This window comes from Bubalus bubalis, chromosome 22, assembly GCF_019923935.1.
Source record: "Bubalus bubalis isolate 160015118507 breed Murrah chromosome 22, NDDB_SH_1, whole genome shotgun sequence".
Classification (NCBI taxonomy): domain Eukaryota; kingdom Metazoa; phylum Chordata; class Mammalia; order Artiodactyla; family Bovidae; genus Bubalus; species Bubalus bubalis.
In genome coordinates this window covers 57993879-58018622 of record NC_059178.1, presented here as the reverse complement: position 1 = coordinate 58018622, position 24744 = coordinate 57993879, and the positions used below count along the sequence as shown (strand labels likewise).

The window sequence follows — 24744 nt, the reverse complement described above, 5'->3', positions numbered from 1 at the left end:
TTTCACCCTAAGAACTAACAGCACTGGCACGTGCTGATGATCCATAAATATTTAATACTTTAAAAAAATCCCCCACTTCATCCCATCTAGCCACGTTAACTCCAGGAATTTCTTGCAGTGTTCTTAATATCCCACGCTATTCCATACCTCATCACTTTTGCTCTTTTGTTCTCACTAATAAAAAATGTCCAGATTTGCCTTGTATATAAATACCCCTGCATCCTTCAAGACCCAGCTCAGACCTGTGCTCTGAATGAAGCCTTTGCTGGTGCTCCCCAGCAAAGCCAGGCACCCCTCCACTGTGGACCACCATGCCCTGCTCTTACATCTGCCTCCGAGTCTGTCTCCTACATAGAGCACGTGACCACAGGGCCCTTGCACCACCTCAGCCCATCGAAGAGGAAATGCTCAAGAACATGCCCCATAGGAAATGAACAAACATTTCAATCATGACTGTACTTCCCTCCCTATCTACACTTCCAACGTCTCTCAGTCTTGGACAAATCGAAGAGCAAAGCCCTGTGGAAAGCAAAGGAATTTAAGAAACACATGAACAGGAAGAGGGAGGGAGAAAACAGGCTAATAATAAAAAGAAAACACAGGACAAGCAAAGAAAACGAGGGGAGTAGCTGCCCTCCTGCATTTCACTCCCGGGAAATAATAAAGAATCCCCTGATTCCATAACAGGTTTTTAGAGTCACCATGGAACATTTTAAAATGAAAATAAAGCAAAAATTACTTAAGTCACTGAGATAAGACTTTTTCACTGCAAAAGACCTTAGAGACAGAGGTCAATGTTCTCAACCATGACACCAACAAAGGACAATGTGTATTCTATTGCTATTTTCTTACGAGTTGATCTATCTCACTGCTTTGGAATAAATCTATAACCCGACTCTTTGAGGCAAAAGTGCAAGAAAACACTTATCACAAAAGCGGAGCACAGGACATGGTTTGACACAGAAGCTCTCGTCTCCTTGTGAGGAGACACAGGAGAGGGTTTCTTTCGCTTCTTCTCCATTTTCCTAACCTTGCCCTCAACGCTCTCCTGGGTTCACAAAATGGCTCGCTGGAAAATCTCCTATAATCATATCTGTGAAAGAGTGTGATTTATTTTAATATAATTACTATGGTATCTCTTAGATTTTCAAAATAAAGGTGATTTGTTTAAAAAAATATAAATTAACATCCATTCACTATTTAAATGGTATTTCAAGGACTTCAGCATCAGAAAAATACACTAACCATTAGTGTAAATGTGGTTATTCCTCACTGACAGGGAGAGAGAAAATAAGCATTACATGGGAATTTTAGATTTTTCAAACTAAAAGCAAAAGTATATCATTAAACAGAAAGCATTAAAATATTATAGAGATAAAACATGTAATATGTCCTGTATAATAAGAGTACTTGAATGTTAATTTTGATTTTTACAAAACTGAGAGATGCTACCCTTCATATTGTTACAAGCATAATGTGTGACACAATATAAAACCAAGTTTTTCTGTCTCTTTTTTCTATATCCCTTTAACCAAAACAATCAGCCAAACGAAAAGCTTATTTTCTTTGGATACATCTGTAGATATGATGGCTGTAATTAACTGTTCAGCTAAAAATGCAATTCCATGGTGCTTTTAATGATTTAGGTATACACAGCTTTAGTTCTCAAAGCAGACTAAAAATAGTGATTTTAATTTATTCCTGCTGCCTACAATTACCCACAACCATGTATTTTTAAATATTTCCAGCCTATAAAAATTACTAATTTTTGCCACTTGTGTTTATCTGCATTTAGACTTTGATTTGGATAAATTAAGCTCTCAAGTGTTCCTTGCTTTATGAAACTCTGCATGTTGTACACTTCAACACAAATAAATGACTTGTACCATTAGAGGTTTAAATAATGTAATGTACTTCATGCTCAGCCTGAAGCTGGATTCCAATGAAGTTGCTAATGCACGTAATGATTAAGTGTAACTCAAATACTAACTGTGTTGTTGAAAACATGACAGGCAATAATTTGGTCTATTATATTCTGCCATTTAATTGCCTAGTACAGACATTCTCTGACACGCTATGAAGCAATGATTTACAATTATTCAAGCTGCAAAGGTCAGAAAGTGACATTATAATCATCTACATAGAGATCCCTTCTAATGCACAAAAACTAGGTAATGCCACACACACACACACAAAAAAAAGGAGTTTTACTGCATTAGTAACTTTCTATTTAAGGTTTCTTAAGCCAACTGAGAATAAACAGTTCATAAGCACATTAATATACAATAGAAAATGTCTAGAATCTTTCCATGAACCAGAGATGACAGATTCCGTAAATGGTCTTATTCCCTCCTGACTAGGTAAGTACTACTCAACTGTTTAACTCCATATACAAGATTCAAGACTAGATACAGGGAACTCAGTCAGAAAATTGCATAATCCCTAAATCATGGATACTGGGGTCTTTGTGAATAATGGCATAAAAAGTTAGGCTTCATCTCCCAGGTTTCCTGAAATCACAGGCCACTTGCTAATTTTCTAATAACTCTTTTTTGTAGTAATTAGTAAGGAAAAACAAAAAGCCAAGATGATCAATTTTACCCCTCTCATTCTAATGGAAAGACAATAAAATCTTCACTCTTTTAGGCATTATTTCTGTCATACTAACATGTTCAATTTGTAACCACTCATGCGCAATGAATCAACACATAAAGAACGAGGAAAAATAAAATTATTTAAAACAACTTTTTAATATGAGAAAAGTGAAACAGAGAGAGACCAGAAAAAAGAAAGAGAAAGAGACTGAATACAAGAATGTTAAAGTAAAACACAGTGCAAGCAAATTTTTAAAATAATATAAGTCTGAGAAAAGCAGAAAACAAAAGCGGCTAGGGGCTGGAAGGAAGCAAGTACAGTTACCACACGCTAGAGAAAACAACCAGGGAGAAAAAAATAAGTACAAATGAAAATTAGTAACTAAAACAACAGACATCACACAAGCAAAGAAATAAAGAAAAAGCACAGCTAAAAGGAAGGAAACAGGGATCTACCATTACTACCACATAATTTACCTCCACCACTAAAAATACTTTTACTCTCAAGTCTGCCATCTGTACAATGGGAGTAATAAATATGAGATGAGCAATCTCATGAAACTGGACTCAACAAATGAAATGGATGTTAATTAAGTATACCCTAAACCACAGCACTCCATAAATACTATTTATACTTGAGAGTATAATATATACACATGTGTGTGCATGTGTGTGTGTACAAACATGGAGAAAAAGATTATCAAAATAAATTTAAATGAATGTAACAAAACATGGTTTCCATAATGATGCTCTTAAGCCACTGAGATTTTAAGCTCTTGACTACTAAAAAATAACAAAGGTAACGATCATGGACTTGGTAAAAATGTGTCTACCTATTTTTAAACATATGTTCCCAACAAAACTATTAACTTCTATGTAAGGTGCTTTCTATTATTTTTTTATTTCCTCCCCCACTAAGCCCTATGTCCAACCTGAGGCACATTTTCATTTTAACTATCCATCATTTATAAAATTCACCTAAAGTCTATAAAATTCCTCTTGAGGTTATGCTCAGAAGTAAGAAAAACATTAAGAAACTGTAATTCAAAAACTGCTCCTCCTAAAAGTGAAAATAGAGTGAAAGGCTTTTACATGAGTTATCTATAATATGTTCTTAAAACAGGAAGTTCAGAGCAATACATTTTGAAACCTATACCCCGACATAAGCATGTAAACCATGGGTCAACAAAACTTAAATCCTGAGCTCTGAATCCTAGCCAGCATTAGAAATTAGACATCTCATCCATTCAGCTTCTTCTGTCAAATAACTTAAATCCACGATAAGCTGTAGCTAAGATTTGCCGATGAAGGGGAGAGAGATGTTAAAATTGAGCTTAAAAATTCAAAGATCAGTGTAGGTTCAAACAGTGGAAATTAATAGTTTAAAAGGAAGTCTTTATTAAGGGAGTAGCTAATGCAGGACCCTTAAATTAAGTCTTAGTAAATATATATACATATATGATACATATTTGCTGAGCATCCAAAAGCTTCTTAAATAAAGATATGAAAAAAATCACATAAATAAACTGATATATTAATTCTCAGCTCAATTCAACAAAATGCACCATTTGTTGTTTTCATCAATTTCACCATAAAATATCAGGTTTTTTTCAAGAGGTTACTAAGGAAAAATAGACCAACAATGTGAGTAATAGTTTCACTGTAAAAATGTGCCTGCTCCACTGTTTTCATATATTATAACTCTATCACAACTGTTTGAAAAACCGTTTCTTTCTTACAACTCAAACAGTGAAAGGACTACGAATAAAATTTTAAAACAGACACTAAGATGCTAACTACTAAAGAAAAGAAAACACAGGGCAGGACCTTCTGTTTGTGACAAAATTAGAGAGTTAATGTTCCTGAAAGATCACTTCACCTTTGAAAGCATGATTTTTTAAAAGGTAAAATTGATAGCAATTAAAGCTAATGAAGAAATGCAGCATGAGCTGCTTATGTTCAGGAACGGATGGGCCCACCGAGCATTTCTAAGATTATTTAGCCATCAATGATAATGAATCGACATTGTCAGTGATGTGAATGTACCAGTGCTCCCTACTGCCACAAACTTGATAGCCAGTTCTCATTCTGTTCATGTTTTTTACTTGTTTTTAACCTGCATACTGCTCTATCCCTTTGAAACACATGAAACACAGAACAACCTATGGCACTTTGTCCTCAGCACTGAAGGGTATTTCACTCACTACTGTTCTGTGTCAACTACACAGACTCAATAGGCATTCTTCAGTTTACCGAAATTCTTCACAACTTTTAGCTTCACTGTAAAAATATCTCCCCTGTACAAATTATTGTTATGTGACTTTTAAGTCAAATTTTACGTAAACAAATTAAGAATTATTATTTCTTGGTCAAATAAAATTCAACAACTACTGTAATTCTAAGAGATACAGTTTGGGAATCTAGATTGCGTTTTCCACATGCACACATACACATGTAGACCTCTATGACAGCAGCATAAAACTCAACATACCTACATGTACGGACAACTCTACTCAGGAATCTACTTGGGAATCACTGTATAAACCACAGTGCAACAGGTCAGTCGTACATTGTGAGCAATGAGCTAAGCAAGAGCACAGTGCTCAAATCACACACCCAGAGCCAACCGGTCAGGTTTCTTTCTGACACCACGTGTGTCGGAAACTGCTCTCTGAAAGTCTCTCCTTCTCTTCCCAGGTCTTGATAACACTAATAAAAAAGGAATGGAATCAGGTTTCTAATAATATAGTATGCAAAAACTGTTTACTTATTTCCCAGAAATGAGGAAGAAACTGTTTTGTTTTGTTTTGTTTTTGCCAACTTATAGCAAATCTTCACCACAGTCTGGGCCTTCCTCCTTGCTATAATTCACATGGTAAAAACAGAAATGAGATATCTTTTAAAATTCCAAGACCTGGAGCAATTAAAATGCACCATTTGGCACTCGACCCTTGCAGCTAAAATCAGTAGCAACAAAACTCATTCTCCCACTGATCTTCAGGGGGCTTCAGGGCAAAGGTTCATCTTCATTTACTTTAGCTCCAAGTCACTGAACCATCAATTCTGCCAATGAATAAATCACAGACCATGGTTAATAAAACTGCTTGCAAAGTTATTTGTAAAAACTATCTTAAGGGTCAAAAAATGCAACTGCATCCTGGGATGAAATGTACCATCCATTAAAAAACAGAAGCTGTTTGTGACTTAAAAGGTATTTATACAGTAGTGCTAACCAGAAGAATCTTTCACTGAAAAAAGAAACCTAATATAACATGTGCACGTCGCATAATTTAATTGAATCTGAAGTGTTTTGTGAACCAACCATAAGAACTGCAGGTTTCTCAGGTTTCACATAAAGTGTTTTTATATGATGCACTTATTAATTCATTTCTCTAGCATAATAACATTAAAATATACTTATAATCAGAAGTAAGGTATTAAGAACCCAGCTCTGAATGTCCTATGATATACCATAGATGTCATGGCATTTTAAAGCCTTTTAAACATTTCTGCTAAATTAATTAGTTTTACATTAAGCATCTCAGTGCTTCCTATTAAATGTAAGACATTTGAGTGACAATTAAACATTGTGAATGATTCTTTAGGAGGAAAGAGCCATTAACTAAAACAGGAAAACAACTTTTGAAATAAAGTGACACAAAAACATACTTTATACCCTGGTTTTTTAAGCCTCAATAATCAGGTCTCTGAAATGAAATCTTTTTCTGCTTTTTTCCTTATAGAATATGTCCAATGGATCCAAAGAACCATTAATGCGATTAAAATTAGAGCAGTATAGGAAAAGAAAAAAAACATACACATACACTCCTAAAGCTATATTATGTATTTTTTTATGTCTTTAAATGGAATTTACAGTTCTCTCTGGCAATGTGAATGAACATCCTATAATTTAGTCAATTTACAGATTACAGGTTCAAATTGACCTTGTAGCCCATAAAATTGCTCATCTTCAGCACAGGATTAGAAGTGGGAGAAGAATGTCATAACTGTGTTTAAGGAATTTACCATAACAATGGAAAGGAGGATACGCATGCATAATTCTAGCCACTCTTACTCATATCAGTTTTGAATCCTGAAACAATGGATATCCCGCACGTGCTTCCTGGTTCACCGCGGTAGAGATGGTTTCAATTTACTCACCCACAGACATGACACTTGTATTCCCTCATCCCAAGGTGCCTTTTGACATGGTTTCTGGCATCGCCAAGCTGAGCTGTTGCAAAATGGCATATCTTGCACTTGAATGGTTTTGATCCTAAGTAAATTTAACATAAAATATGATTTGAATTTGAATAATACATTACTGATAGTTTTAAAAGAGGCCTAGATCTTAAATCTTACTTATAGTCTAATTACAATTTTCTGTCCCCAAAATGGAACACTTGCATTCCTTTCTAACTTGAACAGACATGCATTTCATAATTATTCCATTAATAAGACTTTAAAATGTTTCAATGAGTATTTCTAACTTTCAACAACATTTCTAAAATTTAAAGTCAAAAGTGATACACTTGAGCAGTATTAAGTATTAACAGATAAGATGAGCTAAATAATTTCAAATATTTTTCTTACAATTCACAAAAATAGCTTTTAAAGTCACTCAACATTTTAAATGGAACATTTTTAAAACAAATGCTTATAGAGTAGCTGATACTTTTTAAAATATATTTATTATCAAATAAATTTCTCAGTGGTCACATCCTGGTTCCTTCATATTTCTGCAGCTTTGAATTTATTCACATTATAATGGTATTTCAGATTTTTTTCCTGACATTTATCCCAAATTATTCCCTATATTACTTTTAATAGCACACAGTATAGGAATATACAGTGAATAAATTATTTGCTTTTATGATCATTTTAGAGCCAAAAATCTGTGATGATTCAGCAAATCAGAAGAACTGACATTCTGGCTATTATTGACTTCAAGCACAAGTATTTCAACAAAAAAATTTCAACACAGTACCAACTTTTTTTTAAATTTCCTAAAGAAATAAGATTAATCCATACTCAAACATAAGGAGATAAAATTATTTCAGAGTCCACAAACTTATTGTCAGTAATAGGTAGATTCTACCTGGCAAATAGGTACTAATAGATTATCAGTACCCATATTAACAAGAAGCAACACTCTCAAAGTGTAACATGACTATACCATTTTCTAATTCTAACCTTTAAATCCTCAAATAAATCAAAATCATGTTTTTAAAAATCAGTTTAAAACTGTTACAGTGTTTCCAAATTTTTCATAGCATATATAGTACCTACTTGGTGAAGTACCTCTTCTAATATAGTCAGGCAGAATGTGAAATATGTGGACTTTAATACACAAAAAGAGCTCAAATAAAAAAATGCAATAAATCATTTTTGATCAATGGAACTTGGTGCAATGCCCTTGGGAAAAGAAATCCTCCCAGAATACTTTGTTGAAACTGAAGCACTCAGTAAAAAATTTTAGAGTCTTAAATTTCAATTTAATTCCCAAAAGCTGACAAAAAAAGTGAAGCATTTAATTTTAATCTTATAACAGAAATAAAAAAGTCAACAGTACTAAGCACAGGCAGACAAGGTTGAATATTTCACAGTTCAATGACAATGAAGCCAGATCTCTTAATACTTCCATTTCTACTCTGAGAAGTAGATGTAAAATATATTTAGCACCTGAATGGTTATATCTAGTCAGCTTTATATGTTTAAATGTCAAAAGCAGGTTGAGACTGCAGCTTACAGCAATCCCATTCTATCAGTCACATTAGAAACTACAGTTTATTTAAATGATTCTGAAGAAACTAAGCCTATCACTACTTGGAAACATTTCATCTCGACAGGGAATTCTATAAAGGGGCTTGTGAAAGAATAGAGTGAGAAGAATCAATTACCTGCACTTTAAATTACACTGCATTAAAGGTAAGGTAATTAGGAAATTATTAATCAACAAGAACACCAGGGCTCTAAACAAAAAGATAAAGCTCTCTCAACATATGTGTTACAATTTTGGTGAAAGGATTCCAAGTATCTTGTGATTCAGGCCCTCTAGTTCCACCCCAGGAGTCCAGACATGGACCCCAGGGGCCTGCAACCTAAGGCACATGGCTCCCTGGTAGAGGCTGCGGCTCCTGCGGGCTTCAGCCATCACTGCTGGTGCGCTGACCACGCCTACGTAAGTCACCTTGCTGACTGTTTCCATGCAGAAATCATGGAGGCCCTGAGTGCTTTTTGTATCTTATGCACAGAAGAGATGTATTAACATCTCCTTTCTATGCCATGAAAATTCTAATACTGGAGACTAGAGGTCACATTTCCTGTACAAGAAAGCAAGAAATGTCCCCACTTTTTTCCTAACTGATGTTGTTTCCATTTTTAAACTTGCCAGGACCATCCCAACATGAATCCAGGCATAGTATTTATCAGGTAAAATTTGTAAAACCTCATATTTTAAATTTGCCTTAGGTTTCCCTGGGGAAGACAATTAAAAATCTGCCTGCAATGCAAGAGCCCCAGGTTCAACCCCTGGGTTGGGAAGATCCCCTGGAGGAGAAAATGGCAACCCACTCCAGTATTCATGCCTGGAGAATCCCATGGATAGAGGAGCCTGGTAGACTGCAGTCCATGGGGTCGCAAAGAGTCAGACACAACTGAGTGACTAACACTTTCACTATCACACTTTAGGCATACTGAGATTATCAAATACATATTTATTAGAAATAAGTAAATTATTATTTATTATTAAACCATCCCATTCCTTGGTTTTTGTTTTTGGCTTTATTTTTTTTAATTTGGTCTGTGAGGTTTTCTGAAAGGGGTAAATGAAGAGGGTCTCTAGCCTTCTGGCACCTTCTTACAATTTTACCTACAGAATTCCAAAGACTTTAAGCCTCTCCTCAGGCCTGCACTGGCCTTCCTCAACTTCAGTCACGGTCAACCCCTATGTACACGCTGACGTGACACTTGAAAAATCACAGGAAGACTAGGTCAGAGAGTCAAGGAAGACGGATTCAACCCATCACCTAAAGCTTCTCCACTCCACAGCCTTCCCGACACTGAACACTTCACCCATCCACCTGCTTATTCCTCCATCAACAAAACACTGAGCGCCGCCGCCACGCAGAGCCCGGACGTGAAGCCCTGAGCAGACCTGCGCCCCCGCGCCCTGCGCTGGCCGTGCACAGGCGGAGTCCCCCTAAGCTCCTCTGCCCACGCTGGCCCGGCTGCCACACCAGCCCTGACGTAAGAACCTCCCAGCGAAGCCACCCGCTCCCCGTCTTCCCATATGAAGACTGTGCCAACGGCAGCCGAGAGCGGCTCGGAACAGAAAGCATGGGCTTCAGACAGTCTTCGGGCCTGATGAGCTCCGGTGCGCGCAACTAAAGCCCCGCTGCCTGGACGGGGTGGGAAGAAAGCGACCCACTCTCCCCAGTTCACCCTGAGAGGCCAAGGAGACACTCCTCCTCTGCTGTGCCGACGACCGCACACCAGCAAGCATCGGGAGGCTTTCCCCACAGTCCTTGATGACCAAAACTCGTTTATTTCTTCTAGTGCTGCTTTTGTCGTCTTAAGGATGGGAAGAAAAGGTTACATAAAACATATAGTAAATCACAAAATATGAAAACAGCGATTGGAAGAATAAGCCCTCTTCCAGTCAGCCATTAATAACCATCCTTCAATGACTATCTCATGGATATAAGCAAAGAATCAGAGAGGCAATTCATGCTAAAATGCCCCAAGGGGGGGAAAAAAAGTTGGATTAAAACCTGGAGAGCAATCTCCTCCCAAAAAAAGACTTCAAAACCGAAATGCGGGCTGACATTGGGTACTCAGAAACACAGCTTTTTTTGGTGCCTCAGAACACAATAAAAATGTTCCTACTGATAAGCCCAACACCAGTTGTTAAAAAGTATGCTAACTTTTACTAAATGTTACAATCAATGATGTAACTTATATAAGTAGGGTTACTTTGTCACATATTGATAGTTACCTCACTTTCACATCCACATTAACTTGATTTTAAATGCAATTAATACATATAGTCAAGGAAGACTAATGGACTACATTCTGCACTTAACCTGGTGGACATTTTCAAATGGCACAAGTGACCAGTGCAAACCTATTTTGCATTGTAAACGACTAAATAAATCTTAATGGATTAAGAATGATCAGCTATCAACACACAAGGGAAATTAAGTGCTGAAATGCCTACATTGATTATTTTAAATTATTAGCCTTACTCTGTTCTTGAATTTGTATGCTTTTAGTGAGCTTTAACACATTTACAAGACTTATTGACTATAATTACAAGAGAATTCAAGTAATGGACACATCAATTATGAGCAACATGTCTTGACCAGACAGTTGCATAAAGAATTCTAAAAAGAGCTCCATTAGCATCTTCCTCTTACTTTTACTCAGTTTTATCTGCCTTAAGAGGGCATGCTAAGAAAGTACCTATTTTCTGCATATGTGAACAAGCCTAGTTTCTAAAAACCATATCATTTCAGGAACCGAGCAATAACACGATACCAGCAGAGACGATAATGATGCCAACAAATAACTGCATTTGAACTTATTCCCCAGCAGTGGTTCTACTGCCTGAGAAGAGCTGAGATTGAGAGTACAATGTGTATATTTACCTAGATCAATCTTCTGCTGGTGGCCCTGTTGCTTTTGTCAATGAAAAACTTTTATCTATCTTTAATCACCCTCAACTATTAACAATGTTTCATACTCTTTTGTCTGCCTCCTTATAACCATGCACTAAGTTTCAAAAACTGCATGAATCTAAAGTATAGCTTTAATAATAAGCCATTATTTAAAAGTACAGTAAAATAAACCTTACAGTTTTAATGAAAATATGTTCATTGAAATGTGAATTTATTATTCAAATCCACTCATAAATTCAACCATAGAGACAGAACTTGTCTAAGCAGAGCACAATGATTTAGAAAAGCTGTCTATTTAAAATAAAGAATGTATGGCAGGTTTATAGAAACAGTGCAGTGAATTTTTACATAAATTTAGAATAGTGGCTTATGTATTTTCCACAAAAAAAAGTTTCAAAAAGAAAATTTCTACCTAAAAATTGAACATTAAAATGGAACACTCCATGAGACAGCACAGAAACTAAATCAAGTGCTACTTCCATGAAAACCAAATCCCCAGGACATATTAACTTTGAAAAGTGTTGACTAATTTTGATCTTTGAGAGCAGAATCCTGTTGCCTGGGAGTTACAGTTTGGGATATAAACTATCTGGCAATGGATACACCTAAATCCCTAAAACTGTAAGGAAATATTCATACTTCATTCTTCAAAAGCCATTTAATAGGTCCTCTGAAACCCAAAGTGCCACTTAACAGACACCCTGGAGAACCAAACACTTAAAGGACTTAGAGACAACTGAAAAGCTGTGAGAGGCAGGAATATAACAAAGGCATCAGAAGGACGAGGCTTTCTGGTCAAAGAAATCTGCCAAACAGCCTGCCTCTGGAATAACTAAGGCTCAGTTAATAACCTGGAGATACGTTGAGTGTCAACCAAGAGCAGAGCCAGGGCCGGGGGGCAGCAGGAGGTGAGCTGGGTGGGGGCTGCCAGGGAGGGGCCGTAAGGACTCCACGTTCGGGGGGAACCCAGGTCCCCACTCGAGCACGCCCCAGCCCTGGTGGGCAAAGAGGTCGCATGGACCTACCTGTGTGCGTGCGAATGTGCGCCAGGAACGCCATCGAGTTGCTACTGCGACACATCTTCCCACAGTACTTGCACACGTTGCCCTGGTTCTCCTCCCTCTCGCGGTTGATCTGCTCAGTGTCCTCCACGATGTACTTGTTCACCTCTCGGAGCAGCTCCTCGTGCTGCCCTTTGATGTGCAGGAACAAATTCTGCTCGGAGTCAAAGGGCTCCGTGCACTTGACGCACTTGAAGGTGGCGCCACCCTCGGGCAGCTCCTCCACGCTGGCCTGCTCATTCCGCATGTGGCCGGCGCTGGCCAGGTGCTGGTGGAGGTTGCTCTCCGTGTAGAAGGACTTGCCGCACAGCAGACAGTGGAAGTGTTTCTCCTTCGTCGGGTGTTTCATGGCTATGTGCACGTTCAGGCCACTCAGACCGTCTGCCAAAAAGCCGCAGTCATCACAGCGAATCCGGGTGGACTCTGCAAAGGAACTACTGTCCGCTTTCTTCTTTTTCACACCTTGAGCACAGTCCTTCAAGGGCAGTTCACTCATCCTCACTCCGGCTGCCACAAGCCCCTCTTGAGACTGGTCGAAGAGCTCCCCATCTTCGGGGTTCTTGATCCTTATTATGGAAGAATCAAATCTGCCGAAACTGTACACGGCCTGCCCTTTATCATCAATACTGATTATAGTTTCATAAACATCATTGTTGTCAATGGTGCTGTCAGAAGCTGGACCATCCTCTTCCAAAATCACTTTGGTTTCATGTCGGGAATTCATCAGAATCTCCTTACTCTCCAGAACGGGATCTTCCGGAACATCTTTCAAGTCCCCTGAACTCTGCATGCTTCCAGCTCTGTCCTGATCACTGCTCCCCAGGTTGAGCAGCTCTCTGGGAGCTGTCAGCATGGCACTCTTGGCTGGATGCTCTCCATCTACAGCTCTGGGACACCCACGTTTGCCAAGGACTTTATCAGCTTTGTCCTCTGCGTTTCCTCCATCACTCTCGCCATATGTGTTTGGACTACTGATGTCATTCAACATACTGTGCCTTTTCTTTGCTGTCTCATGATTCAGAGCTGAGCTTCCTGAGTTTTCATTCTGAAATTTGCTTGGGGAGCCACAATTAGAAGAAATACTAAGGGGTACCATCTCCTCCGGTTTTATAACTTTGTCCTTGGCAAGGGGCTGCTGGAAAGTTTCACAAAAGGAATGATCTTCACTGAGGTTAGACTCTTCCTCAGTCTCAGTTTCTACAGAGTCAGAAGCACAGAATACCTTGGACATATCTAAATTGGTATTCTCATCCAAAATAGAGCAATCAGCGGCATTTCTAGATTTGAGAGTTTCAGAGGGTTGGTCTGAAATAATCTGAAATTCCTCAGAATTCTGTTGCTGCTGCCCTTGGGGAATAATGATGGTTTTGGACACTTCTGAAGAACTGGCTTGTACATTAGTAGAGTTCAGGTAAGACTGCCTTTTCACCTTGTGTTTTTCTGTTGCCGCATGCCTGGTCATCTCCCGTCGAGTCACAGCATAGTAATCACATGCCATGCAATAAAAGGCAAACTCTCTTGTATGTTTCCGTTTTACGTGCAGCTCGAGAGAGGTGGAAGAGTGTGCCTTAAACTCACAGTGTGTACATCTGTTTTCATCTGTACTCGCATCATCTTTCTGGGGGCATGTGTCACCCTGAAGGTCCTCTGGATCCACAGAGGTTTGCTCCTTTTTCTCAATAAGGTGACTGCCAGTCTCCCTATCTTCAGGGTGAAACACGTTCTCAACTTCCACTTCCACTGGATTCCCTTGCTCGAGTGGTGGCTGTTGTGAAACGGAGGTGTCTGCTTCCACTGGAGGGTTGGCAGACTCATCTGCCACACTGGTGTTCTTCCTACTGGCATCAAGGTTACCGCCTTCAGGGCCAACAACAATATCGGAACTCTGTTTTCCACTCGCTTCAATTTCTACACGTCCTTTATGCTTCTTGGTGGCACAATGACGTTCCATGTCTCCCTTGGTTACGGTGTAATACTTACAGACTTTGCATAAATAACTGTACTGGTGACTGTGTTTTCGTCGAATGTGCACAGTCAAGTTCGTGATACTGGAGGCCAGGAGACCACAATGTGAACAGGTCCGAGAGATGTTGCCTTTAGGTCGCCCCCTCTTTGGAGTCGGGGGTGGAGCTAATTCACCCTCTTTGGTAATGACACCGGACAGTGACGGTTCCTGGGGAGGCAGGATGCTCTGGTCGAGACAGGACTGCTCCTGGAACTGCACACCTTCTCCGTGGCCTTCTGTCCTCCCATTCCCGGGGACAGTAAGCTCTTCTTTCTTGTCATTTGCACCTATGCAGACCCTTTCAATACATTCCTCAAAGCTTAGGCCAATGTTATTTTTCTTAGCATTTTCAAGATGCTTGCTTCTCTTGATGTGTTTCTCCATTCCTTCTTTGCTCAGGGAATAAAGATTACACGCTTTACAAAGAAAGTGATAGTCTTGACCGTGGCGGAGCTTTATGTGTCTCGTGAGAACAGTGGAAGATCTTGTTTTGTAAAAACACTTCTTGCACTGAAACTGAGGCTTACTCGAATGCCTCGCTTCATTTCCGTGGCTTACCCTGGACTTAGCTGGCTCTTCCTGAGCTGATTTTCCGGCCTCACTCGCAGAAACTTTTGCATTTTCTGATTCTAAAGTACTTAAGGGGAACGTCTGTAAAGCTGAATCACCATTAAATGACTGAGAAGACTTTGTCTGACCCAACAAGTGAATGTGCTTCTCAGTTGCTCTGTGTTCCTCCACGTCTTTCTCGGAGGAGAAGAACAGACGACAGGGCGGGCAGAGGAAACCCATACTGTGCTTCTCCTTCATGTGGTCTCTCAGGTCCACCTCGTTCAGGGAAGTAAACGAACAACATTGGCAATGCAGGCCGGAGGCGGTCTGCTGATGCTGGTGGCTGTGCGCGTGCTCCTCCACGTCCCTCCTGGATGCGCTAGAGAAGCCACACGTCTGGCAGTGAAACCGCAACTCGCCCGCGTGGCACCTTGTCACGTGGATCTCCAGCTCCGCCCTGCTTGTGGCTGTGTGACCACAGGCCGAACAAGTGCACGCCACCTGGTGGTCGGGAGCTGGCCTCCCCGCCAGAGAGTTGGAGGAGCCGGGGAGATGCGCGTTTGTCCTGTCCTGCTTCGGGGCCTGGGTCTCTGGGGGTATCAGGCGCGTGTCCCCGTGCAGAGGCGCCGACTCCGCGTCGCTCATTTTTATCGGGGCCCTCAAGTGCTTCGAATACAGCCTCTGCACTTCGTTAGCGCCCCTTTTACTAACTCCTAGGAGCGCACACCTCTTCTTCACCTGGCCCTTCAAAGCGAAGGCGCCAGCACGCCGTCGGAAGCCGCTGCCCAGCACAAGGAAGCCACGCTCGGGCCTGGGTCTTGAGGCTGTGCTGAGGCCGGGGGCTGCCTGGGCCGTGTTTCTGCTGGACTCTAGCCTATCTAGGAGCCTCTCGGAGGTGATAACCACACCCAGCTTTCTGCTCTGGTTCTCGGGATTCCCGGCTGCATCGTGGGAGGTTACGTTTTCTTCAACGACCTCCATTTTCTCTGGAGAGGTGTTCCTGGACGGCCTCATTTCAACCAGCAGCTCGCTGCCGTGCCCACTTTGTTTAGAAAAGCTTCCTCTGAAATCTCTGAATGTGCCCGCTCCAACGCTCCGCAACACTTTTGAGTCGCCGTTCCTGGCTACCGGCCTAGATGCTCTCGGCTTTGTGCGGCCAGCCTTCGCTCCCATGGAACTCGGCTTCTTGGGCAAAGGCTGTTTGGTTAAGATCTGTACGAACCCTCCACGGGCAGCGAGGTTCTGCCGCCGGAGATGTGTTTTGCCGAGACAGTGTGCGTTCAGCAGGTTCTCCTCGGCACACTGAAAGCCGCAGAGCTCACAGGAGAAGGCCCTCAGCGGGCCACGCGCCTGCCCGGCGTGCCCAGGGAAAGCCAGGCCACCGTCGGCAGCGGGGCCACAGGCCTGGTCCTCGGGCCGCAGTGAGGGGCGCGCGGCATGCTTCTCAGCGTGTGGGCAGGAGGCGGGCAAGCAGGCACGTGGGCCCCCGAGGGCACCGCTCCCGCGCATCTCTTTGGTGGGCGAGGGTGGCTCCCCTCCAAGATGGAGGAACGCTGTGGTCTCCTGAGCAGGCTCCTTCTCAGCGGCCATTTCACCCGGGCTCGGGTGGCCGGGAAGACCTGGGCTGCCATCACGGCAACTCGGGAGGGGCTCCGCCCCAGTCCCCGGCAACGCAACACCCTCTCCTGGGCCTGTGCCTTCCGGGCTCCCTGACCCATGGGTGCCCGGCTCTCCCAGCCCCAAGGGCTCAGCCTCCACTAGTTTCATTCGCTTAGAAGCGCGTTTATTTCCGTTGTCCTCCTCGACAATGTGGTCCAAGTCCGAGGACTCTGCAAAACCCCTTTTGTTTGTGGAATTCTCAGCGGAGTCCGCTGTCTCATCAGATACAGGCCCACGGTCCACACCGTGGGATGCGCTGTGGCTCGGGTGTTCTGCCTCCTCGTTTACACGGTCACCCTCATCGCTCCCCGGCTTCTTTCCGGGATCCATCATTAATAGAGCCGGCGAGCTTCCGTGTCAGCTGCGGTCACTGGGCTCTCATAGCCTGTGAAGAACATAAACGCAGTGTTACACCTTTGAACGTACAGAAAAGACAGATGTCAGCCCTAAACTCAACATAAAGTGACACGCTGGATGAAAAATATCCCAAAATCAGCCTCTACATCTCCTTTACATTGAGATGGACTTGATCATGTGCCAAGTCCTTCATGAATGAAATCAGACTGGGCGACAGCATGTCACCACACCCCCGACTCAGAGAGCATTACTGCAGTAACTTTGATAGAAAAAGTAACTTTCAACCGGCTTACAAAAACACTCCCATGTTTTAGTTCTCTTTACTGGTCCATTTCACTTTACTACTTAAAAAAAAAAGCAGAGAAGGCCTCTTTTCAAATTACATTTCAGTGAACTCCTATAAAATAGATTAAACAAAATGTGCTATATGAGTCAGGGAGCCAGCCTTCCCTTCTTTGGCTTCCCAACGGAGGCCCAAGTCCTAGTATAAAAAGGTAACAACTGCTTCACCCCCCTTCCCCAGAGCAGAGTCCTCCTGTGGTCCTTCTAAGTAGATCCTACATCTACCAACATGGATACGCTCATCACACACAGCCGTGCACGCTCAGCTCTGCCACCAGTGAACGCCACTCCCAGCCCAGCTGTCAATCACCGATTTCTCCATCTAACAGTCATTTTGTGTTGTCTGAAGGTTAATGGCAAAGGGCAATGTCAGTGATAGGATAGAATTAATGAAGTAAATTTTAGGGGGAGAAAAAAATTTTATTGAATAAAATGCTTTAAAATCAATAACATTGATTTCATTTTTCATTATGCAATTTAATTCTATTAAAACATATCATTTTCCATTTACTTTATACCATGATTGGAATTCTCAGCCATTTGATTTGATGTTAATAAAAAGCCATCAAGTTTATGGCCTCAAAGCTAATGATAACTATTTTTAACTATTTGTCATTTTTTTTTTTTGTAACAATGACAAACCAAATGAAGGCTGTTCTATGTCTCTGTTAAAAGTAAGGACTACAAAATATATATAATGACACCAAAACCATGAGAAACAATATAAAAAATTAATAAATTAGTCTTTATCAAAATTAAACCATTTCAAATGACATTATCTTCAAAAATCACCAAAAAGAAAGTGAAAAGAGAAGCTACAGAGTAGGGAAAACGTTCCGCAAATCAATAAATATAAATATGTAAATCCTCTGCCAGATACGTTTTACAAATATTTTCTCCCTTTCCATTTCATAAATGTTATCTTTTGATAAACAGAAGTTTTAAATTTTGATAAAATAAATTTTTTTTCTCGTTCTGACTACTTATGTGTCTCTCTTTCTATCTCCAGAGCTAGAAGGTAAAGGCCTGCTTTATTTTATCCACTCACATGTCCCAAGAATCTAGAACAATGCCAAGTACATAGAAGGTTTTAGAATGAACAAATAGCTCATTATGAAATAAGAAGTGTCTCCTAAGTGTTTATGGATGAAATGAAAATTGTCTGAGATGTCTTTCACAATAGTCTGGGAAAGGGGCCTACCGAAGGCTCTGTACCGACATGCTAAAAGCTGACTGACACTGACACCCTATCCATCTTCTATGTGTTTGCACACGTATATGCTTGAAAATGCCCACAACAGGAGTTATTTTTAAAAAGCTTTTTAACATGTAGCCTAAAATGACGTGAATTCCTTTCAATGAGTCCTTTCCTTTCCTCCTCTTGCAAGACTGCTGTGCCTCACAGCTATACCACCTTCACGACAGACACTCGCAGGTTTACATGCACAGAACACACAAACCCCAAACACAGAGACGCCTATTCAGAGTCAATGTTCCATAGAGGGCACCTAACTCATACGTTTTTGGAGATGAAAGAACGACTATATGAATATGCAGAAATAAAATAATGAGGCTCTATTATCTTCTATATAATGGCTCCAAAAATTCTATAACAAAAGGAGAAAATGTTTCAGTATTTGCTATTTCCCAAATGACTTTCTAAATTAATGAAAGAATTCAGCATCTCATTATACAAGAAACAAACATTCAACAAATAGATACAGAGTTGCCTAGAATGTCAAAGGAACTCGAATGATACAAAACACATCCTTTCCCCTCAGCAGGCTCATAGTCTACTAGGAGCCACCTGACACATGTGGAAAGGAACTCTGATACAAGGCCACGCGGGATCACACGTGTGATATAAACTAAGAACTACAGCAGCACAAACAGGCAAGCAACCCTACTGCCAGGCAGACTGTTGGGCTAAAAGAGCAGAAACATCATTTGAGCTAAACCCCAAGGTAACAAAACGTTTTTCTTCCTTTTCTTGAGAGGGCAGGTAGGAACAGTTAAAACCTTTTAAGGAGAAAAAAAGGATTAGCAAAGCCACAGAACACCCTCGATGAGCATGCAAGACAGGTGGCAATGCAGGCAGCTACCGCTCTGGCTTTCTACTGCGGGGCAACTGAAAACCCAGGCAGAGGACCATCCACCACATCACAGAAGGCTCTGAATTAGCAGCTGGAATTCATTCAGCAGTGTCGGCGGGGAGTCACCAAAACGCAGCGCTGCTTCAGGAAGATTCGGTTTTCAGTTACAGGACGTATCATAGGGAGATACAGTCGAGAAGCAGAGTGAGAGCATTCTAACTGTTTTGAGTTATAGGGCCTGAACTGGAATGACATCAGTACTCATGAGTCCCGAGTATCTTAGAGTGACCGAGAGGGGACTCGATGGAAATAGGAAGCTTACACACATACAAATTTAAAAAGAAAAACCTTCATCAGAAAGATTATTAGTTTATTATAGCAGAACTCAAAACCCACCCGATTGGGAAAGTTCAAGGACTCGTTTCTGGAGGCAGGCTGAATTCATTTGCTCAACACTTACTGAAGTCGACCATGTGTCAGAAAGCACTTCAACCCTCTGTGAACAAAGCAGAACACAGGGCAGGCAGGGGCCTCACTGTCATCACTCAAGGCAGGATCCCTGTTTTCTCTCGAAGTCCTAGTCCCTGTGCTCACTGGAGAAGACCGTGAGCCTCCTGTTTCCTCCCACAGTAAGATTCCAAAATTCAGAAGACTTAGTAGGAATTTAGACTAAAATAATGAGATGTATTATTAAGCCAAATCTTCTCAAAGCAGATGGTTCCTATACAAATTGATCAATTACTATTCAACACACCACACATCCTCACTCTGCCAGATTTTCAAATATGCAATTCCATTTATAGTTTCTACTCTCACTCAAATTCTCACATAGTGGTTGTTCCTTAAGTAAAAAAAATAAAGTGATCTTCAATTTTACCTATATACATACGTACATATATACATATGTATATAGTGACCTTCAATAGAGTGATCGTTGGAAGAAAAGTTATGACCAACCTAGACAGCATATTAAAAAGCAGAGACATTACTTTGCCAACAAAGGTCCATCTAGTCAAAGCTATGGTTTTTCCAGTCATCATGTATGAATGTGAGAGTTAGTTATAAAGAAAGCTGAGTGGCGAAGAATTGATGCTTTTTGAACTGTGGTGTTGGAGAAGACTCTTGAGAGTTCCCTTGGACAGCAAGGAGATCCAACCAGTCCATCCTAAAGGAAATCAGTCCTGAATATACATTGGAAAGACTCATGCTGAAGCTGAAACTCCAATACTTTGGCCACCTGATGCGAAGAACTGACTCTTTGGAAAAGACCCTGATACTGGGAAAGATTGAAGGTGGGAGGGGAAGGGGACCACAGAGGATGAGATGGTTGGATGGTATCACCGACCCAATGGACATGAGTTTGAGTAAACTCCGGGAGTTGGTGATGGACAGGGAAGCCTGGTGTGCTGCAGTCCATGGGGTTGCAAAGAGTCGGAAATGACTGAGTGACTGAATTGAACTGAATATCGTGATCTTCAGTTTTACCTATAAAAAATTATTAGCTCATTAAGAAACTATCCCAAAAGAAAATCCTTACTATTAACTGAAATATTCTCTGTTGAGGTTTAAAAAGAAAAAAGAAGATGCAGCAAAGAAATCAAAACATTCATACACTTTTTAAGAACAATAATAAAACAAATCAATAGCAGCCTTACGATGACATCTGGTGGCCATTTCTCACAGGAACTATTTTCAGCATTTTTTTTACAGTGTTTCAGAAAGCAGTAGAGAAACATAAGCAGTTTTTTGACCACTTCACATGCTTGCGTTACTGTGGGCAGCACGCATGAAGTCTTCCCCTTCACTTTCTCCCCTTTGGTTCCACTTTGACGCATCCTGACCTCAGTTCTCTCCCCATCCATTTGTCTCCTGGGCTGAGTGTGCGGCAGGCGAGCCGGAGCGGTCTCGCCCCGACTCGCGCGCGCTCTCCCACTAGCATGCTGAGGCCACCCCCACGCGAAGGCCCCGCCCTGTGCCCACCGGGGGCCCTCTCACCCTGCGTCCTTCCTGGACCGACCCAGTGGCCACCGTGAGGCTGCCACGCACCGGCAGCAGGCCACAAGCAGAGTCAGTGTGGGGACGCATGTGGCAGGCAGGCACACACAGAAACTCCCCAGAGTCTCTCCCCCTTTGTCTTCAGGCCTGAAAGGACACAGCAGGGCAGGTAAAGGGCCCACAAGCCTGCTCCACGTGCAATAGTGACAGCTGAGGCGAGAACAAAGGGAAGTTAGTGGGCTACTCAGATCTCTTCCTTAACCTACCGTTGTCAACTGGACTTTTCATGAAAATATGTCTCTTACCACTAGACTATCAGTAACTTAATATGGTACCACCACGTCCAGGTGTTGTCTGTTAACAAGAAACTCAGAAGCATTAGTTGCCGTTCATCAGTTTCTGAGACCACAAAATAAACTATCTGATGCTGACAAAAATATCACTTTCTATGAAAATGCTTACAAGTTGAATAACATCTTCCATGAGAAAAGAGTATAACTTAACACCCTAAAATGCATTTACTACATAACACTGGAGGCAATTTACCACAAATGGATGTATAATATAGTTGTGGTTTATTCACAATTGGATCAGAACATGAACACCTGGGTCCGATAACACCCACCTCCTCACTGTCCGACAACTGGCTGCAAGGCTTTCCTCAGTTAGGTTCATACACTTGTACCTTTCCCCAATTAGATAAATTCATGTGGTGCTTTAAAATGAGTGCACAAACTCCTCTGACACTCCTTAAAGGGAGGAGCTGATCCCCTCACCTTTGTGTGGCCTGGCCTTGCGGACCTGCTGGAAGGGACAGAGCAGAGTGGAAGTGAAGGTGTTCACCTCCTAGGAGGCCCCGTGCCTGCGGCTTGCTCCCTCCGCTGCCCCTCTGCCTGGGGGAGCAGGAGCCCTGCTGACCGCATACCCTGCAGCCAGGGATGCTTGGGGGTAGGGGGGTGGAGAGGAACTGAAGCTTCCTACCCAGAGCCAGAAGGAGCAACTGCCAATAGCAAGCAAGTGAGCTGTCCAGTGCTGTCCATCTGGAAGAGGCTCCTCCAGCCCCAGGTGAGCCTTCAGATGACTGACTGCAGAAGCAGAACCCCCCAGGTGAGCCCACCCCCAAACCCCTGATGCACAGACACTCACTTTAAGCCCCAAGATTTTGACATAATTCTCTGCAGGGCACTAGACTACTGGGAAATCCCGTGGACAGAGGAACCTGGCAGGCTACAGTCCCCTCGGCATCCCAAGAGTCGGACACGACTTAGCAACTAAACAACAACTAGCATAGTGCCGGTTCTCTCTCTCCCACCTTTCAGAAATAGATACAGCTCAAGCGCACCCCTCCTGCATATATATTTTATACATAATTTCCTTTTCTGTATGCTCCAACCTTTAACAGGAATCTTCTGTATTAACATTAGAGTATTAAGCTACTACACAGGAGGAGGTCAACAAATGTTAAGAGAATTACACTCTGAAATGCATATCAAGACCAGAATTCCTGTCAAACATGTGTAAGAAGATTTTAGAACTTAAGACAGTGACATTTACATTCATGCCTCTCCCACTACCAAACTCAGATCATTGATCACTACAATGAAAAAGCAGTATAATAAAATCAAGAGTTATTAAAGAGATGAGGCAGAGAGTTTTAAATTTAGATTTGTATAGAATAAAAGAAAAGTTAAAGTTTCCGAAAGACCTGCTCGTGTTAGATGAAGGTTTTCATTCTCATAGGCCCCTAGAATTATTTGTACCACACACCTGCCTCAGAGCTAACAGTAACCAGAAGCTCCTTGCCAGCTGGACTCGGGATGATAGCAGCCCACAATCTATCTAACATTCCCCCAACCTGCCAAGGTGGCCCATGCAGTAAACACATGGAGAGCCACGGGTCATCAAGGCTGGACGTGTCACAATCCGTCTGGGCCCGGAGACAGGTAGCTCCCTCACCTCCCACTAACAGGAGTATCCGAGCTCAGGAGTTGCCGGAGTCTCTGATCACAGGACCTGTGCCTGATTAAGCTTCGCCTCCAAAGCATCTCACATGCATGTCGAGCTTAATCCTAAAGAGAACCTTCCCAGGAGGTCCAAAGACACACTGAAGACAAGCAGGCTCGAACTATGTGCTCCTGAGCCCAAAGGTCAGCGTAAGGTAAACTATCAGATGGAGACAAAAGTTCTCACTCAAGTCAGAAAAGAATGATGTTTCTATTCTGGGGTGAAAGTGTTAGTCGCTCAACTGTGTCCGACTCTTTGTGACCCATGGATTGAAGCCCTCCAGCTCCTCTGTCCATGGGATTCTCCAGGCATGAATACTGGAGTGGGTGGCTATTCCCTTCTCCAGGGAATCTTCCTGACCCAGGGATTGAACCTGGGTATCCTGCAGGTCAGGTAGATTCTTTACCATCTGAGCCACCAGGGAAGCATGGTCTGTTTCAAACATCTGATTCTATATGCAAGTTAAAAAACAGAATATTTCTTAAGTTTTGATTGCACAAAACAATCACTAAAAAGTCATACTAAGAGGGAGAATAAGTAGATCATCATCCCTTTCATTAGCAAACATAGTCACCTTTCCAACACTGCTTGTGAAGATGTATTAACACCAACAAAAAACAAATCACAGGACAAAAATAAACTATAAAATTAGCTCAGCCTTCTAAATAGCCAGCTATTTCTCTTTTTAAAATCTTCCTACACTTCAAGTACTATTTTCCAAATACGTTAATTGATCTGGTAATAAAGTTAATTTTATGACTATGTTATATCAACCATCTCTGACAAAGGTACCTTTTGTTGCATGGAAGATTTTATATAGAAAGTTAAAATTTAATATATCTCTTATAAATCTTTCACTAGTATTTCTAATTGTTTTGATTTTTTAAGAAAGGAAATTCTTAGTGGAATAGAAAAACAGTAAAGGGAATGAAGATTCTATGAGTAAAGAAGAAAAAGAAAAAATTCAGTACCATTAAAAGAAGACACATTGAATCATTTGTATCCCATGCCATTTGAAAAGGTTGTTTTATTATCAATGTAACTAATCACAATGAAACCATCTCTTACAACTAAAGACATTATAATGAATTTTCTTTACAGCTACAGAGAAATGGGATTTGCTGTTTCACATCAAATAGAACAGGCTGTATAAATTCTTCTCCCTATTTATTGTAAAATATAATTTCATCTATAAAATCAGTCATGAAATATTAAAACTGAAACAACAGAATTTATATCCTTTACTTAATTTAGTTTAAACGGTCTATTCACTAAAAAGGGGGGAGTGGGTACATGCGACAGAGCCCCTACTTCCTCATTAAGCGTTTCCATTAGACCCTTTATTTTCAAGAATTTATAATGCAGCCATAAAGAAAAGCATTCTATAATAAAAGTTAGTATACT

At 41.4% G+C, this 24744-nt stretch overlaps 1 protein-coding gene across 4 annotated transcripts in view; it reads right to left on the bottom strand.

Moving 5' to 3' along the window:
- The window catches only part of ZNF407 (zinc finger protein 407), a 393000-nt gene that overhangs the window by 351282 nt on the left and 16974 nt on the right, over positions 1 to 24744 (bottom strand). For all 4 annotated transcript variants that reach the window (XM_025273694.2, XM_044934538.2, XM_044934535.1 and 1 more), the window contains exons 2-3: positions 12298 to 16934; positions 6756 to 6870 (exon numbers count right to left, since the gene is read on the bottom strand). In XM_025273694.2, coding sequence (XP_025129479.2) covers positions 6756 to 6870; positions 12298 to 16882 — 4700 coding nt within the window. In that variant the 5' untranslated portion in view covers positions 16883 to 16934. The remainder of the gene's footprint in view (positions 1 to 6755; positions 6871 to 12297; positions 16935 to 24744) is intronic.